Source organism: Saccostrea echinata, unplaced genomic scaffold, assembly GCF_033153115.1.
Source record: "Saccostrea echinata isolate AGI-Se365-2 ecotype Australia unplaced genomic scaffold, CSIRO_AGI_Sech_v1 ptg000016l, whole genome shotgun sequence".
In the NCBI taxonomy this organism is placed as follows: Eukaryota; Metazoa; Mollusca; class Bivalvia; order Ostreida; family Ostreidae; genus Saccostrea; species Saccostrea echinata.
The window spans coordinates 10,466,810-10,483,285 of NW_026889765.1; the positions used below are offsets into that span (position 1 = coordinate 10,466,810).

A 16,476-nucleotide genomic window follows, 5' to 3' on the forward strand; every position below is an offset into this window, starting at 1 on the left:
ATCGATGAAAAAACGAAATCCAGGACAGTTGGAAGTATTAGATTTACCGCTTTCCCCAACTGTGTTTGAATTCTTTCTGTCGAAATATTTCATATTTAGCTTGCCTATATCTGTTTCTTTATGATTTCTACTTAATTCTGCCCAGTTGAAAATTTAATTGGTCACAAGACCATGCTGGTTTTGCTTTCATTTATAGCCTCAATCTCGTGTAAAGAAAAAGTATTACGCAATCACATATAAGGTACAATAATTAAGCTGGGAAGTACGCGGATGATAAATGGAAAAAACAAAAAAAAAATTAACCAAAAAAGAGCACCGGTCATTTGGACTGACATCGATAGCATTTTTACTGGTCACACGCATTTTTTGCTGGTTTTGCCGGCATGACTGGCAGTTTTCCACAACTCTGGACTTTACGTACACAATGTCATAGTTAGCACAAAACATGCTACCTTACAAGTCATGTGACAGATTTAGTATTCACAAAGTTACCTGAGGTAAGAAATCATGTGGTGAATTATAATATTCAACGTCACAATGCTTGGTTACAATACAGAGAGCAAATGTAAGAAGAAGCAGTTTTTTTCTCTTTTTAACCATGAGCACGTTTGTCTATTAATCTCCTTTTGACACATTATTATTTATGCAAATATACAACTACTGTTCAACGTAGAACAATAGACAAACATGCGCTGACTATGTATAAAGTCAGTTAAAAAGTGGGCCTCCTCATTATCGAACAGAGATTCAAGAAATTGTGATGACCCCTGCCTTTGAAAACAGATTCAAACTTCGTAAATACACACTTTTATTAAATGTAATTACATAAAGTTGTAGATTGGATGTTTACCATTCTTGTAATGAAAGAAAAATGCTTGTTTTGAAAGTTTATTTTGTCGCAAATTTTGCATGTCCTTAAGTACAGTCATCCTTTTCCTTATACATACCCTTTAGAGACCCCAGCCCGATCTGCAATTATCTTTGAGTCTTTGACAGCTCCATAAGCAGCAAAAAACTGCTTCAATTCTTGTTCTGATGTCTAAAATATAAACAAGAGGGCCATGGGCCACATCGCTCACCTGAGCAAATTGGCTAGAAAAAAAAGCAAAAATCAGTTCAGTATTGAACAGTTTACGGGGGGGGGGGGGGGGGGGGGGGGATTGAATTTTAAACTAACTGATGATGCTTCCATATCAATATAGCAAATGGCTTTGCTGTTCTTGAGCAGATTTTTTCCTATATATTCATTTGTAATAATTTGATCCCCCATTGTGGCCCACTCTACCCCCAAAGGCCCTCATTTGAACAAATACCTGAGGCTGGTTCCATATCAATACGACTCATCTTGGCTTTTCTGTTCTTGAGAAAAAGATTTTTTCCTATATATTCCTATGTAAAACTTTGATCCCCCATTGTGGCCCCACCCTACCCCGGGGGTCATGATTTGAACAAACTTGAATCTACACTACCTGAGGATGCTTCCATATAAATATGACCTATCATGGCTTTGCTGTTCTTCAGAAGAAGAGTTTTAAAGAATTTTCTTATGTATTCCTATGCTAAATTTTGATCACCCGTTCTGGCCCCATCCTACCCCCGCGATGCTTCCATATAAATATGACCAATCATGGCTTTGCTGTTCTTGAAAAGAAGAGTTTTTAAAAAGATTTTTCTTATGTACTCCCATGTAAAAGTTTAGTCGCCCATTGTGGCCCCACCCTACCCCCGGGGGGTCATGATTTGAACAAACTTGAATCTACACTACCTGAGGATGTTTCCACATAAGTTTCATCTTTCCTGGCCCAGTGGTTCTTGAGAAGATTTTTAAATAATACCACTATTTTTCACTAATTCCTATCTCCCCTTGAAAGAGGGCATGGCCCTTCATTAGAACAAACTTGAATCCCCTTCACCCAAGGATACTTTGTGGCAAATTTGGTTGAAATTGGCCCAGTAGTTCTTGAGAAGTCGAAAATGTGAAAAGTTTACAGAGAGACCGACGCCGGACAAAACATGATCAGAAAAGCTCACTTGAGCCTTCGGCTCAGGTGAGCTAAAAAAAACTTTTATCTTATAAGATTTCATAGATTTATTTTATATTAAGTATTTCAGAACATTTCAATCAGGATATCACTAACCAGTAACTACTTTCAATGTTTAGATTGAATTGAAGATTTCCAGAAGACAAACCTGGCAAACAAACAACTTTTTTTAAACAGATAATCAAGATGTAACAAAGATGTGGACTTACATTAGCTGCTATTCCACCTACAAAAATGCGATTGGGGATGACGGTGCCATATTTTGGTGCGTGTGTACTGCCTAGGGGTGTTGATGAAGGAGTTACAGATGGGGAGACATCAGCTGATGAAGACTGTAACAAAAAATGTCACAAATCTTGAAAAATATTAAATCTGAAGTTTAACCACTTTTCTATCAATAGTTTAGTGCATGATGTAGATGCAAATTCACATTTACATGCCATGGAAAATTTGTCATTAACTTTTGTGCCAATATCAACTGGGAATTTTAAATTGAAATAAGTGGCAAAATTCACAAGAAATATTGACAACATTTGTTTTTCTGTAGCATACATTTTATACATGTACGCTTATCCCATTTGCACATGCTTCTTTATATAATTTGAAAATTCAAGATTAAAAGCACTAAAAAAAAAAACCACCCAATCTCATGTCTTTGAGGATTTTTTTACCCTTTATTGTGGAAAAATAGAATGTCAATTTTCAGTTGGGATAGGGTCCTTTTACCAGACCTGTGTGCAACAGATATTAAACCCTGTGACATTAACTTCATCAAGTCAAAAAATTCTATTTTTCAAAGCATTAGGCTATATCAAAACTTACAGCACAGACTCTGAATTGATATATTGTCATCACTTGTAATATTTCGACTTGTATTAAGTTATCGCATAAGCAGCAAATTTCGAACTGCAGGTGGCTGTCATGATCGACACGTAAAAAGCGTATCTGGCAACATTCTCAATGCTTTTCCAAACCTTTTAAGATAGTTGCATGATAATCGTCTGTAGTAATGAATTGTTTTACAAATGAATACGTAGATTGAAGGGGCAATGCAAATTAAAAATAGAATAGTGCCTAATTTGACATTTTTTAATTCTCCAAACCAAAGAGCAAGCGCTTTCACATGTTCAAGGCCAAGCTGGCCGTCTGCAACTTGCCCAAGACATCTTCCTGTCATAAACATGGTGCCGAATTGAAACCTGATGCGGTGCATGATGAGCTAATTTTAGTCATTGTTGTGCCTGTTACTCCTACAAAAGGTTACCGTGTGCTTTTGACGTGTTTCTTCGTATCATCTCTCATCAACTAGGCATAACTTCACACAAAATCACTTACCTTGATTTAGTTCTATGATACATATTTGTTATACTCACCATTCTGGGGAGACAAAAACACTCCTACTACAAAACAGACTATATATAAATAATATAACAGATCCTACAGCGAGGATGATCTTTGCAGCCGAAACTTTTGATGAGTCGGAGAACTGTCGGGCCTATCTAAGGATAGGGGTAACAGGATACTTTGAGTAGAGTTGAAATATTCATTCCTTTTAAAATATAGAAGAATTATATCACTAAAAATCTTTACATATATTCTATAACAATTTCATTGAAGATTGTGAAATGAATAAAAGAAATCAATCATTATTTTACGTTGACGAGTTATTCTTTTCCAGTACACCCCTGCGTTTGGTATGGTCCGAGAACTTCTTCCCGCCTGACGAGTGTTCACCAGCTTCGTGACGTTTGATGACTCTACCCGAGGTAGCACATGTGCGCTCTCTGTCTCTCTCTAGAGCCCTCAATTTTATGACTTTGATATTCAATCTAATGCAGACAGATTGTTTAATGTTTTGATTTCAGTTTTTTACAATTTAAATTGTTTTGTTTAAACTAAAGGACAAGTGAGATTTTATTTCTTTGTATATTAGACTTACATTTATTATAAGACCTGCAGTTTGGAAAGGGAGTCCGAAGAAATAAAGGAAGGTGTAACAGGCACGTAGCATCAGGGGGGCCTGGCCCCCCACTTTTTTCCAAACAAAACTTTTTACTATTGAAAATGTTCATTGAAAGGCCGGTTGCCCTCTTCCCACTTTTTGATGAAGTATAGTCAAGTAAGGGTAGTTTTCCTTTTTTTTTTTTTTTTTTTTTTTTTGCTTGTCTAGTTTTTCCAGGTAAGTTGAATTTTTTTTCTCTGACTGGCCCCCACTTTCAAAAACGATGTTACGTTCCTTGTAAGGAGGGGCAGAAGAATCTGGCTAACTTATACAATTATAGATAATTGCCATGCATCACATTCTCTGCTCTCATCTAGGAAAAAATTCGTTGAGATCAGGGGGCGGATCCAGCAGTTTCTGAAAAGGGGGGTCCAAGTTGATGCCTCCCAAAAATCACACCACAGACACCAGGCCCATACCGACGGTTTTCGAAGGGGGAAGGCTCCGAAAAGAGTTGACAAGCCAAAAAAAAAAAATGTGCAACAAACGTTAAAATCCTATTTCGTAGTGGGCCGGGGTGGGGCCTTTCTCTAACTTTTCGGTACATTTTTTCTTTCAGATGCTGGAATTTGCGTATGTATTTGGACCGTCCGGCAACAAATAGTGGGAAGGAAGCAGCATCAAATTAAATCATATGTACAGATTAAAACTACAACAGAAGATTATTCTCAGAAAAAATAAGAGGTCAAAAAACAACGACAGTTTCCGAATTTTTTCATTTTTACGCAATTTTTCATCAATTTTACAGCATATTTTGTTTAAGAAAATATAGAGTACAAGCTTGCCTATCTTCCAAATTTTTATATTCCATGTACTCGTATGAGATGCAGCTTGTATATAATAATCTCAGATAGGCAAACTTACGTCTAAATGTTTCCCGAAGTAAAAACTTAAATATCTGAAGGTCCTCCTTTGGCACCGTCTTGTGGACTCAATGTAGGCCTACGCTATGAATCAAAATTAATGCTAGATTCAACGAACCATCATTAAATGTTTTTAACTGCAAAGTATTACAATTTTAACTGTGTTTTGTCTTTTATATCAAATGAGAGGCAAATTTTGGCCGTTAGCTTAGGGTATGGGTGGCTGGGGTCCTGGACCGGGGTAGTGAAGGTATAAGGAGAAAAGCAAATACGCAATACTCTATATATCTACAGTGTATCTAGTCACTCTCTACCATCGGCTCATACATTCACGTGTCTGAGAGAGAAACGAACGACAACTCTGCATAGGAGATTGATATCTAGTGAGCAGAAAGGGCAGAGATTGAACTACTTATTTTATTCAAACATATTAGACGTAAAAATATCTATTACAGAAAAAAACTTTCTCTGCAAAAATAAAGGGGGGGGGGGGTTCCATCCCCCGGAACCCCTATCTGGATCCGCCAATTGGGATCTCGTTGGTTAATTATATCCACATGACTTATTTATTTATTTATTTATTTATTTATTTATTTACTTATTTATTTATTTATTTATTTATTTATTTATTTATTTATTTATTTATTTATTTTCTAACCCTTTCAGTCTTTAAATTATAGCTCAATCATTCATTTGCAATTTCGTACTGAAATGAATTTTTATAGCAAGAGACTAGCTGTTCATTTAGACCGTAATGTAATCTACATTTTTGGGGTATGCATGGGATGAAAAAAATATATATAGATTAGACGTAAGTAGTTTAAATTCAACTGAGAGGATCACAACCCCCCCCCCCCTTTAAAAGTGAGAGCGCATGGCCCGGTCGCTTTTTCATTTTCCGTTTCTTCCACAAAACATACGTGGATCTAGAGGGGGTGGGACCCCATTGCAATTTGTGGAGTCATTAAAGGTACATATAGTAAAAAGGCTCCTGTTATGCTGATAGGACATGGTCGTAGGAACCGAGGGGAACCGTGCGCCCCTCCCCCCAAATTTCCCGATATACTATAGAAAACATAGATAGTATATGCTCGTGCCCCCTCAATAAAAATGTCTGATGACTTTTTTTTTTTTTTTTTGCTTGTCAAGGAATTTTTGGTAGGTGATAGTGCCACTGACTGAAAAGTATGGTTGTCCTTTTTTTTTTTTTTTTTTTTTTTTTTTTTTTTTTTTTTTTTTTTTGCTTTTCACAACAAAATTGAATTTCCTGTTGGTTGGATTTTTTTTGAATTGGGGGTCCACCCCCCTGGAAAAAAAATCCTGGATCCACGCCTGCAAAAGCTTCTCCCTCCCTTACAATTCCTTTTTTTCTGCATACACTTTCCAGGTCCTTGGGACCCCAACCGCACCTCGCCCCCGCTCCGTAGCCAAGGGTTCTTCAACTTTTTCTCAAAAGATTTTTCTATATGACAGATATACAAAATATTACAATTGGAAAATCCAAAATACAACCTAAAACTTACCTTATATAAAAAAAAAATCACAGTCACGGATACTAATAGCACACGTGCTTGGGGACAGACCCCCCCCCCCCTTATAATTAATTATTCCGTACCCCAAGGGTCTTCGACTTTTTCTCAACAAGTTTTCTTTTAGTATCAATGAGTATATATGAATGTTTATAAAAGGTTAATATTAGATTACATTTTGGATTTTTCAATCGTTTTCAATCAATTTTCAATTGAAGAAATGCAACGCAGAATTCTGGAAATGAAATGCAGCGGAATAAATAAGGGGTCCACGACTATGCACCTTCCCCCAATACTCCATTAAAAATGGTTTCTGACCTGAGGTAATGGTTCGATTAATACTGGTGACATTTACCTAAATATCATTAATCAAAGTTTGAAAATTGCGGCCTTTCTGTATATTCTTAAAATTCGAAAAACTCGGGTACGGGATCAAATATTTTAAATGCGTACTGAAAGCACGTGCACTGAAGTTGCTCTTACACGTAGACTATGCTCTATCAAATTAAAGAAAGGGTCCAGGAAGCAAGTTTAATTATCTTTTTTCTGGGAGGCAATCGAAAGAAATTTCTTGAGAAGCAATTATTTTTTTACAGAATTTAACAAATTAAAGTTGCAAATGTGTCTTTTTCAAGCACAAAAATTATTTCTAAAATTGGAAGTATCGTTAACAAAAAACTCCTTTGGCCTAGAGTAATGGCGCATTTCTGGTGACCTTCGCCCACCTCATTGTTCCTTGTTCAATGAAAAAAAAACCCATAAATACATGATGTGAAATGAAATAATATTTATCAGGTATGGGTTCTTGCGTTCTTGCTATTGTTTTGCTTTTATTTTTCACTTACTGAAACTATAACTAAAAGAATCTGCTTTGTGGAAGTCGAGCCTTTGCTTGCAAAGCTCCGTTAATGAAGACCTTCAAATTTATTCATTGGCGGATATACAGGGCGGAGGAGGGGGGAACATATATTCAAATGCACTTTTTTGTTTTATCTTTTAAAGCATTAAACAAAGGACTTCGCCACTTCGGATTAACCACCATTTCAGTGAATTTGAAAAATTAAACAACATAATTATAAAAATATATTTTATATGTCAGATTTTTTTCCTTACATTAAATGAATTTTAGGCGAGACTTTTGACTTTTGAAAAATAATGAAACATTAATACATGTGTTTGATTAATTCCATTTCGCACACAGAAATAATGAAGTCCCATAAGCTTCCTTAAACTTTGGGGAGGGTTCAAAATTTTTTTAGCCCCCCCCCCCACACACACACATATACAAAATCCTGGAATCGCCAGTGAAATCTTGAAAAAAAATCCGCTATCTCTAAACAAAATGTGTCTAATACACTGTATTTGAAGAAGACGAAACCCATAAATAAAAATACCATGCAGTTATAAGAAAAACAAAAACAATTTCAGGTTTTCCTAAGTCGGAAGACTTTAATGACTTTAAATGCTTTTGCAGCTACACAATACTAATTAGAATCAAATATGTTTATTTTGACTGACAAAATAAATGATTTGATATACCCTCAGTTACATTACATGTATTTGATGCTTTTTCTGCTAATTTTTTGTATAGTCAGTGAATGTTGTAATGAGGCCATGTCTGAATATAGTCATAAAGTGTCTGTCCTGGACACTCAGTATTGCCTACGTCACGATGGCCTCTAAGTTTGTAGTTCCCGGTTATCTTTCCGTTATCCAAACCACATCTTATCAGTGCCTGTGCAGCGCGGATGGCATTTGGATTAGGGAGTCTTTCCCTGAAGTCACCGATAAAAGAAATGCCTACAAAACATAGTCAAATGAAGAAAAGCACATCCACCCTGGAACTTTTTTCGTAAATAAAATTGCTTAATTTGTGATCGGATTTACTAAACATATATAATTATATTGTCTGAGAATTCCCATCCACACCCCTCCAAAAAGTTAAAGATCAGTTGTAAAAGTCGTAATAAAACACCCAAAGCCATATCGATGCATTTATTCGCAGGAACTTTACACGTTGGATATACTTAAAGGGTATACGATGCATAAATAACACAAAATAATTTTCTTAACTAAGAGTCAGTTCAAAGGAAAATGTGTAATATTCCACAGATCAAAGCAAAAGAAACAACTTTACCCAGAGACTTTTTTCAAAACCTCAAAATGGATAAATATGACCTAATTAATTTAATATAGAAGTCAATGGGAGAAGTATAGAAGTATAAAGAAATTAATATTTGGAATAAAAGCATTTGGTGAAGAGATCCATAAAAATGTTTATAATATTATGAATTAAAATGCATAGACCACCTTGCAAATTTGATAGAAATTAACATTTTTTTACACATTTTTTCAAGGGAAGGTAACTCTTTTAATTAACACTGAACACTTAATTCTGTCCATATATTTCATCTATAGTTCATTTCGTTTGTTCTTATCATCTTTTAAACTCATTCCATAAGCATTATTAATTTGAATATACACGTATACTGAAAGTAACAAATATCCCTCTAATTATACCCTTATATTAAGGAGCGTTTGGGAGATTTTGAACAATTAAGAACATCATAATTTTCATACTATTCATTCAGTAAAGCCTTAGTGAAGATAGTTTGTGTATGCTATTCAGACCATTTACAAGAAGCACCACAAGAAAGAAAGAAAAACTTCATGAATGCTGTGTTAGTCACTCTGACGTATAGACTGTCAGACAAATTGGTGTAAGGCAGGGAAGACTTACCTGGTATATCCCCAAATCTCTTAATACCTTTAGTCTAGTGTGAGATCAGAAGGAGGTAAAAAGAAAACTAAACATTTTTTAACAATCTACAGTTCATTTTTGCTGATGACATACTTATACTAGAGCTACAGGGGGGGGAAAATTTAACAAGAATAACTCCTTTAATTGAACTGCTAGTGGAAGATACTGACAAGTCCGATTTAATTAACATTACCACTGCGTATTTGGGAATTAGAAATGAAGACAAAAAATAAAGTATTCAGGAGTAAAAACAGACTGTGAACCCCAAAAAAGCATACTTATACACATGCAGCTGTGGGTTTTATAGCTATAAGTAAGGATTTCTTACCTAAACTCACGGAGTTGTAGCCATAAGCATGAGCGCCCACCTGATCCCAGCCACGCCCTTCATACACGTTACCGTCCTCTCCCACCATGAAGTTGTATCCAACATCCCACCAGCCTAATTAGCAGAGGAATATGTTCACTAAGGTATAATAAAACAATCAACCAGCCTTTTCCGTCAGGTCTAGAAATAAACATCGTTTTTTCCGCACTTGATGCAAAAGGCTGATTGATGCTCAAATTTGGTATACAGCTACTTTAATCTTTTTTTCTTTTTTCAATGCATCTAGAAACAAGTGGCCCATAGGCCTTGACGATCACCAGAGTATCATGAAAAAAACTCGCCCCCTATCGATTCAGTTGACAAAAAATTAGGTCAATACTTTGGGTAGGATTAATTAAAACGCGAACAGCTTTCACGATTATAAATGCAAAACTTATAGGGGGGGTCAACTTCTTACCTCGTCCAGCAGGTGGTGCGGACATGTGAAAGGTCTGATATGAGCGCACTCGCTTTGAGCACTCGTTTTGTGTGGAACATGGACTGGTTGCTCCATGATGTATAATTACTAATTTTGGTTTTTCTGTCAACAGCGTCATGGAGTGTGAAGGTGGCATCGCGCCCCAATCAGCGCGTGTGATGATGGGTGGACACCCAGGTAATTGGGGGGACGGCCTTACTGCAGTAGGGTCGACGGAACCGGGTGTGGTTGTTGGAACCGTACCTGTGCAAGTGAAAATTATTTTACAGATCATAATTAATTTTGTTGCGTGATTTTTTTGTTGAAAGAGTGCAGAGAAAGTATTTTGATCTAAACAAAAGTTTCGTTGCAAAGGGCAATCCCGGTGATGCCCCATTGCAAAGAATAAAATGAACTGATTAGATTTTGAGATGAATCTGATTCAATTTCAGACAAATATTTTTCAAGTAACTGAAACTGCAGCAAGTATGAAGAAATTGACGTATTCTACTTTGCTCTCTGTTATAGAGGTCCACATCTTTGTCAATCTTTTTCATTGAATTAAATTTCGACAATTTTAAACATATATATACTAGTATATTTAAATTTTTCCCCTCTGTTTTAACACGGACCTACCTATACACATTTGCAAATGTAAGAAGAGTTTTCAATAAAATTTGGGTTAATGACATCTGATAAAAACAAAAGATGGATGAATGGATCGGTATATAGTTTTGGACTTATTTTGGTCGTAAATGTTGCATACACTGTATATCAAATCTCTAAAATATTAAGAAATTGTAGACTTCTATGATGTTAAAATTTCTTCCTTTTTGCCATCACCTTTTTAAATCTATACATTTTTTTCAGTTGAATTTATAGGACATTATTGAGAAACTTTGATTAAAAATTGAATTTTTAACTTTATGTGACGAAACTTATTCATTTTACATGTAATTCTATTGACATAGATTCATTTTTTGTTTTTGAGGATTTTTGAAAAAAATTAAGTTTGTATCATCTGTCCTTTAAAAATTAAAGGAGTAAAATTAATTCTGACGTAGATACACAAATATGTTCAAAGACAAAAACCTAAGCTTTAAACACACATACACACACAACTCAGTGTACATGTATATTGATCGAAACACGTGAAAATGCCTCAGCTCCTTCTAACAGGAATATTGTTGAACACAAGATGAACAAAAACATAGAAGAATGCTAAGTTTTAAAGAATGGGGATTGGATAGTTAATGCTGGATTTGTCTTTCTACAGGGATGCTTCTTTTAATTTAAGTCCAAATCCAACTGCTACTCAACAACTACTTTTTATCAGAAATGCACTCACAATGTATTGTTTATAGCGAGGCAATAAAAACTAATATTAAAGTAAAACCTGTCGAGGAAAAACTACTCACTGTCACAGTCTCGGATTTCTACAGATGAGATGGATATCCAGGCACTCTACAAAATAACAAGATTTTTTGTTTGTAGAACATTTTCACCGTTAGTGTATAATTTCAAGTTTTGCTGACCAACAACTACAAGTAAATGACATGCATCGATTTATACTCTTCCTACGGAAACTATATATATGCATTGATTTGTAAGTGCATACGTTACTGTTGTCACCGCCCACTGTTATAATTGTTATAAATGTGACAGGCAAACCGGCACATTCATTTTTATCATTCAAATTTTTCTAAACATTCTGCGAAATTTATATAATGGATCAGATAACCAAGACCGAGTTCATATCAAGTTTTATGATAATGCCCCAAACTTTGGTTTTCTATGCGCTTGCAACCAACATGCATGGGATAACAGACGCACAAGTTTTCTTACGCCACCGCAAAATATACACCTATTCCCTTTAAGTACCAACATTTGGTTGATAATTTTGGTATACAATATTACTTGCGTAAACCTATTAATTATATGTACAAAATACAAATTGCTAGAATTAGACTATCTGCACATAATCTAAATGTTGAAACTGGTAGATATGTTAATGAAATTAGAAAAAACAGATTATGTAAAATGTGCTCTTTGAATGTTATCGAAGACGAATTTCATTTTATTTTACAATGTCTTTTTTATCATGACCTTAGATCTGAGTATTTGAAAAAGTATTATTATAAGAAATCCAGTGTTTGGAAATTAATTCAACTTCTAAGTGTACAAAATATAATGGAACTTTGTAACCTTGGAAAATATTTATATCAAGCTTCCACTAGAAGACTGAAACATTTGTAAATTTTTAGTGTTTTATAATTACAGTTGCCTGATAGAAAACACGTCCTACATAGTTTACTTGCTATTTATTGATTATGCTCACTCTCATATTGTTATATTTTACAATATTGTATGTATGTTTATATATGTAATCTGATGTGTCGTATGACGCAAAGAAATAAAGAACTTGATACTTGATACATAAGTATATGAATGAATAAAAAAAATATAAAGCTTAAGGTCAGACGAAACTTCCTAAAATATATATATATTTTTTTCCCCCAGGAATTTGATATTGAAGTTCTCCTTCTTTAAGAAACTTCCTCATGAAAAAATTGGGGTAATACTTTACCAAGCATTTTCGCAAGATTCGGGAGGATCATTTTTCCTATATAATCCTACAAGAAATTACTTGAATTGTTTATATCACAATTTTTGGTTCATGTAATTTTCCAGAAATTTTAAAAACGGTTTAGAAATCAGAAGATATTAATAATCATAAAAGATTTTGGTATATCATGTAGAGATGCAAAATAGATATTTGAGGAACGTGTCGTCATGCAGATCTTAAGGTTCATAAACCCGCTGCTCACTCATATAATATGTTGCTTTAACTTTTATGACTTTCCGAAAGAAATGCATTTTATAAGTAAAATACAAACAATTATACCATAGCTTGCGAGGCTTTAACAAAAAAAGACATTTCAACTTGACAAAATCTATAAAGGAATAATAGTCATGTATGTCATTTAGAGTTATCTCTCTTATCAGAGTATCGATGAACCTTAAGTAAACATGATACATGTACAGTGTACATTCCTGAGTGTGAGTTTTGTTTACATATACCTGGTGGTGGTACTGTATATGCTGCCAGGTGGCGTTAGTGTGGGGAAGGATCTGGAAACACTCCCCGATCACCGCTGTTCCTACGAAACCTGCATCACTGTTCAGGATCTGTTCTCTTGTCAGTGCGCAAGCGCAGTCTCTTGCATGCGAGTTTTGAATTACGGTAAAAATAGTAAATATCATTAATATCCACATTTTTTCTGGAATAAATAAAAAAAAAACATGCTGTTTAAAACCAAATTTGGTGTGGCATGTATGTTTTGACAACAATTATTTATCCATCAAAATAAATGCAGGATTCACATGTGTAAGAAACTACAGTAGCAGGACCGGGGAGACTGCAACCATGCAATTGAATTTTCAGTTATTAAATTGATATAGTAAAGTAAACAAAAATGACGCTGGAGCCCATCCCTGAAAAATACGGACCCTTGTAAATTGATAGGAAGGAAAAGCTTAATGTTCATAAGTATCCAAACCCAGCCTCCCAATCCAAGTCAGCGAAAAGTTTTTCGCTTTTGCACACTATTTTTGCTTTGTTTTGTTTGTTGTATTTTTATTTTTTGTTTATTTAATTTTTTGTTTGCTTAAACAAAATTTCCAAGTCAGATATTTTAAGTATGTATGCAATTTGCAACCCCCATTCCCAACAGGATACAATTCTGGATCCACCCTTAAACTGGTGTTATATACATCAACTGCAGATATACATGTGCATGTGTGCATGTATATTTTTTTTTTTACATCGAATGATTACGTCTTTATACCTATAACAGATAGCACGAGTCCATGGTCCAACGACCTTGACAACTTAGTTTTCATAACCGAATTTGATTCGCCTGTATGCATAGCCTATACGTGAACATATATGTACAAGATGGTTAAACAGACAACTACATGCATTTTTCAGATGGAACCATGTATAATATTGAGTGTATGTTATGGTGCTTGAAAATTATGAAAAATACACACTTTCATCTTCTTTTTGTTTTATATGGCTAGATATGCAAAATTTTTGTTATAAAATTAAAGAAATACATCTTTGAGCTACTATATGGATTTGTATAGCAAGAATGAATGGACTATATACCGACAAAAAGAAAAATTGTCTACCAGAGAAAGAGAGAGAGGACCAAACTATACTCACCGTCTTTTTTCTGTACAATTAAGTGAGATGGTTATCACATTGACAATATGAACAATAGGTATGGTGGAGAGATGGGGCAAACTTGCCATATTTATGTCTCTGATTTAACATACCATAAAAAGAAATGTTTCAGCTGCATAACTCTAAAGATAGGACAATTTTCATAGAATTGAATTTCGGTGAAAAAAAAGAGAAAGCTTTTGGCTCTTTAGATTTTAATATTGTATAATAATGAATGTAGCTTTATCCTCCATTGTTTCAAAGCAAATTTCATTTCATGCAATTTTGCTGCAAGCAAAACTATAAAATGAAAAGATGGTGTATTTTGAACAGAATAAATGATTTCATAATACTGAGTTAAAAGGGTCTTGTTTACTGTATAGGTAAAATTACCCATGACTTCCATTTGAGGAGTATATGCTTGAGTATGTAGTTATATTGGCTCGTATATGCAAACCCAGAAGCTCGTGTTCAATCTGTAATTAACATAAATGCCCCTCCCCCTTTTTTTTTTTTAATTTGCAATGCTTTACATGGGAAAGAAACGCATTAATACTATATTATTTGAAAGCCTTTAGATGGCAAAGAATATTGAAGCAATCTGTCTTCCCCTTTCGACTTTTCATTGATTTTTTGTCATATGACAATACTATTTCTCCATAGAAATAACACTGCCTTATCTCATTTTAAATAGAAGTATGTCACACTGAACATTTGTGTCAAAGACGCAGATCGATGAACCCTCTAAGTCGATTAGTGTATGCCCCCTATATAAAAGTACTGTCTTATATTGTCCACAAAAGATGCATGGTGATATCGCCACAAAAGAATTCAAAAAAAAATTCCATACATCGATATTTTCATGTAAATTATTTTTGGTTAATTGCTGTTAACTTATAATCAATAAAAAATTATTATAAAGATTTATAAAAATGATTAACGTGATCTTGAAATATTTAACCTCTTTATTACATGCGTTTTCTTTCAAGAACTCCATTGGTAAAGTAAACTTGTACATAGTAATGTACGTAGTGTAGTGGGCATAAAAGAAGACCTGTTTATTCTGTGTTCGTTGGCTTGAAAAATCATATTGTCTATCTGCCTGGAGTGTAAAACACAAAATATGTTACCTTCAATAACACATGTAATCTCATACCATTTGTTTGTATTTAGTTTGTGTGTGCGATTTGTTTCTTTTTGAAAGACAAATCAAAATAATTTGTTTGTCTCAAAATCGGAGGGGGGGGGGGAGGTTGCAGTGGAACAGACTATAGAGACAGCTAGACAGAGGATAGACACCTTACTAATGTCTAAGCCCTTCTGTTCTGTGACCTTCTGTCAAGTTCATAAAAGCAAAGAACACCGTGACACCATGCAGTAGATGGCATTATATAAGAATGGATATTTTGACAGTATATAATTTACAGTAGCGCACTTTGGAGGAGTGTGAATTGATGTCAAGTGCTCTGCATTATTTAAGATTTTTAGGGAACGACCACTGATTCAAAAGAGTGAGGGGTTAACACATTTTGGAAATATATACTAGTAATCTGTCCCAGAAATGTTGAAAATAAGTAAATATGCTGTCCTCGTCGTTGAAGAAAATAAATAATCTGACCTTGACAGGGTGGTCATTTTCATTTTTTATTTCCTTGTCAACATTTTCCAGGGAAGAGAATAATTTCTCTGTGGTCATATTGGAAATAAAAAATTCTGTCCTGCGAGGGCATAATATGACTCGACAAAATTTGCCAGCCCCCCCCCCCCCCCCCGAAAAGATTGGGTATCCATGCTCTGTCCTCAAGCACCCATGCAGATGATGATGACGGGTAGAGGTTTCTACATGTAAATTACAGCGATAATGTAGAAATAAAAAGAATTCCATTATTCTACAATACTTTCAGAAATGTGTATTTCTGTATACTAGCATTTTTTCTTGTTCATTTTATTAGCACCTTAGTCTTTATAAGCTTTTTAACAGCTTAAACTTACAGTTTTATGCTGTTAAAAGTGTATGCATATATGTGCAACTGATAAGAATTAAAATCCTTACTGTTTCGGCTTCCTCCCGGTCGGTTGTAAAAAGATATCATATACGAACAATTAAAACAAACAGATGATAGAAGAGGCGTAAATATACAAAAGTTTGCCATGCAGGAGCTAGGCATGTGCTAATTGTGCTTACCAAGTGTGTATGGAAAAAGCATACAAACTAAATGAGAGACAAGTTTTCTTTCTATAATTTTATTCCTGGTTTATATTTAAA

The 16,476-nt window shown here is 34.6% G+C and overlaps 2 protein-coding genes across 10 annotated transcripts in view; both read right to left on the reverse strand.

The window, feature by feature from the left end:
• LOC133188422 (protein boule-like) overlaps nt 1–3,548 on the reverse strand; it is a 49,827-nt gene extending 46,279 nt beyond the window's left edge. For all 8 annotated transcript variants that reach the window (XM_061323847.1, XM_061323844.1, XM_061323846.1 and 5 more), the window contains exons 1-3: nt 3,416–3,548; nt 2,252–2,374; nt 948–1,039 (exon numbers count right to left, since the gene is read on the reverse strand). In XM_061323847.1, coding sequence (XP_061179831.1) covers nt 948–1,039; nt 2,252–2,374; nt 3,416–3,418 — 218 coding nt within the window. In that variant the 5' untranslated portion in view covers nt 3,419–3,548. The remainder of the gene's footprint in view (nt 1–947; nt 1,040–2,251; nt 2,375–3,415) is intronic.
• A 4,310-nt stretch (nt 3,549–7,858) lies between these two features.
• Nucleotides 7,859–16,282, reverse strand: LOC133188433 (peptidoglycan recognition protein 1-like). Of its 2 annotated transcripts, none has more exons than XM_061323861.1 (6): nt 16,264–16,282; nt 13,064–13,263; nt 11,401–11,446; nt 9,983–10,246; nt 9,526–9,639; nt 7,859–8,236 (listed from the first exon to the last, which is right to left on the reverse strand). In XM_061323861.1, the coding sequence occupies exons 2-6, from the start codon at nt 13,256–13,258 to the stop codon at nt 8,028–8,030; spliced, it is 828 nt and encodes a 275-aa protein (XP_061179845.1). In that variant the 5' UTR covers nt 13,259–13,263; nt 16,264–16,282; the 3' UTR covers nt 7,859–8,027. The 2 variants fall into 2 exon arrangements, with proteins under 2 accessions (XP_061179845.1, XP_061179844.1); XM_061323860.1 differs by lacking the exon at nt 16,264–16,282 and adding an exon at nt 14,211–14,229.
• Between the last annotated feature and the right edge of the window lie 194 nt (nt 16,283–16,476).

What these genes read in the sequence shown, in the direction of transcription:
- LOC133188433 (XM_061323861.1), bottom strand. Translation starts at nt 13,258, where the DNA reads ATGTGGATATTAATGATATTTACTATTTTTACCGTAATTCAAAACTCG. An exon ending in AGAAATCCGAGACTGTGACA is followed by an intron (nt 10,247 to 11,400) that starts GTGAGTAGTTTT and finishes TCACTTGCACAG; the next exon opens with GTACGGTTCCAACAACCACA. An exon ending in CGCACCACCTGCTGGACGAG is followed by an intron (nt 9,640 to 9,982) that starts GTAAGAAGTTGA and finishes TCTGCTAATTAG; the next exon opens with GCTGGTGGGATGTTGGATAC.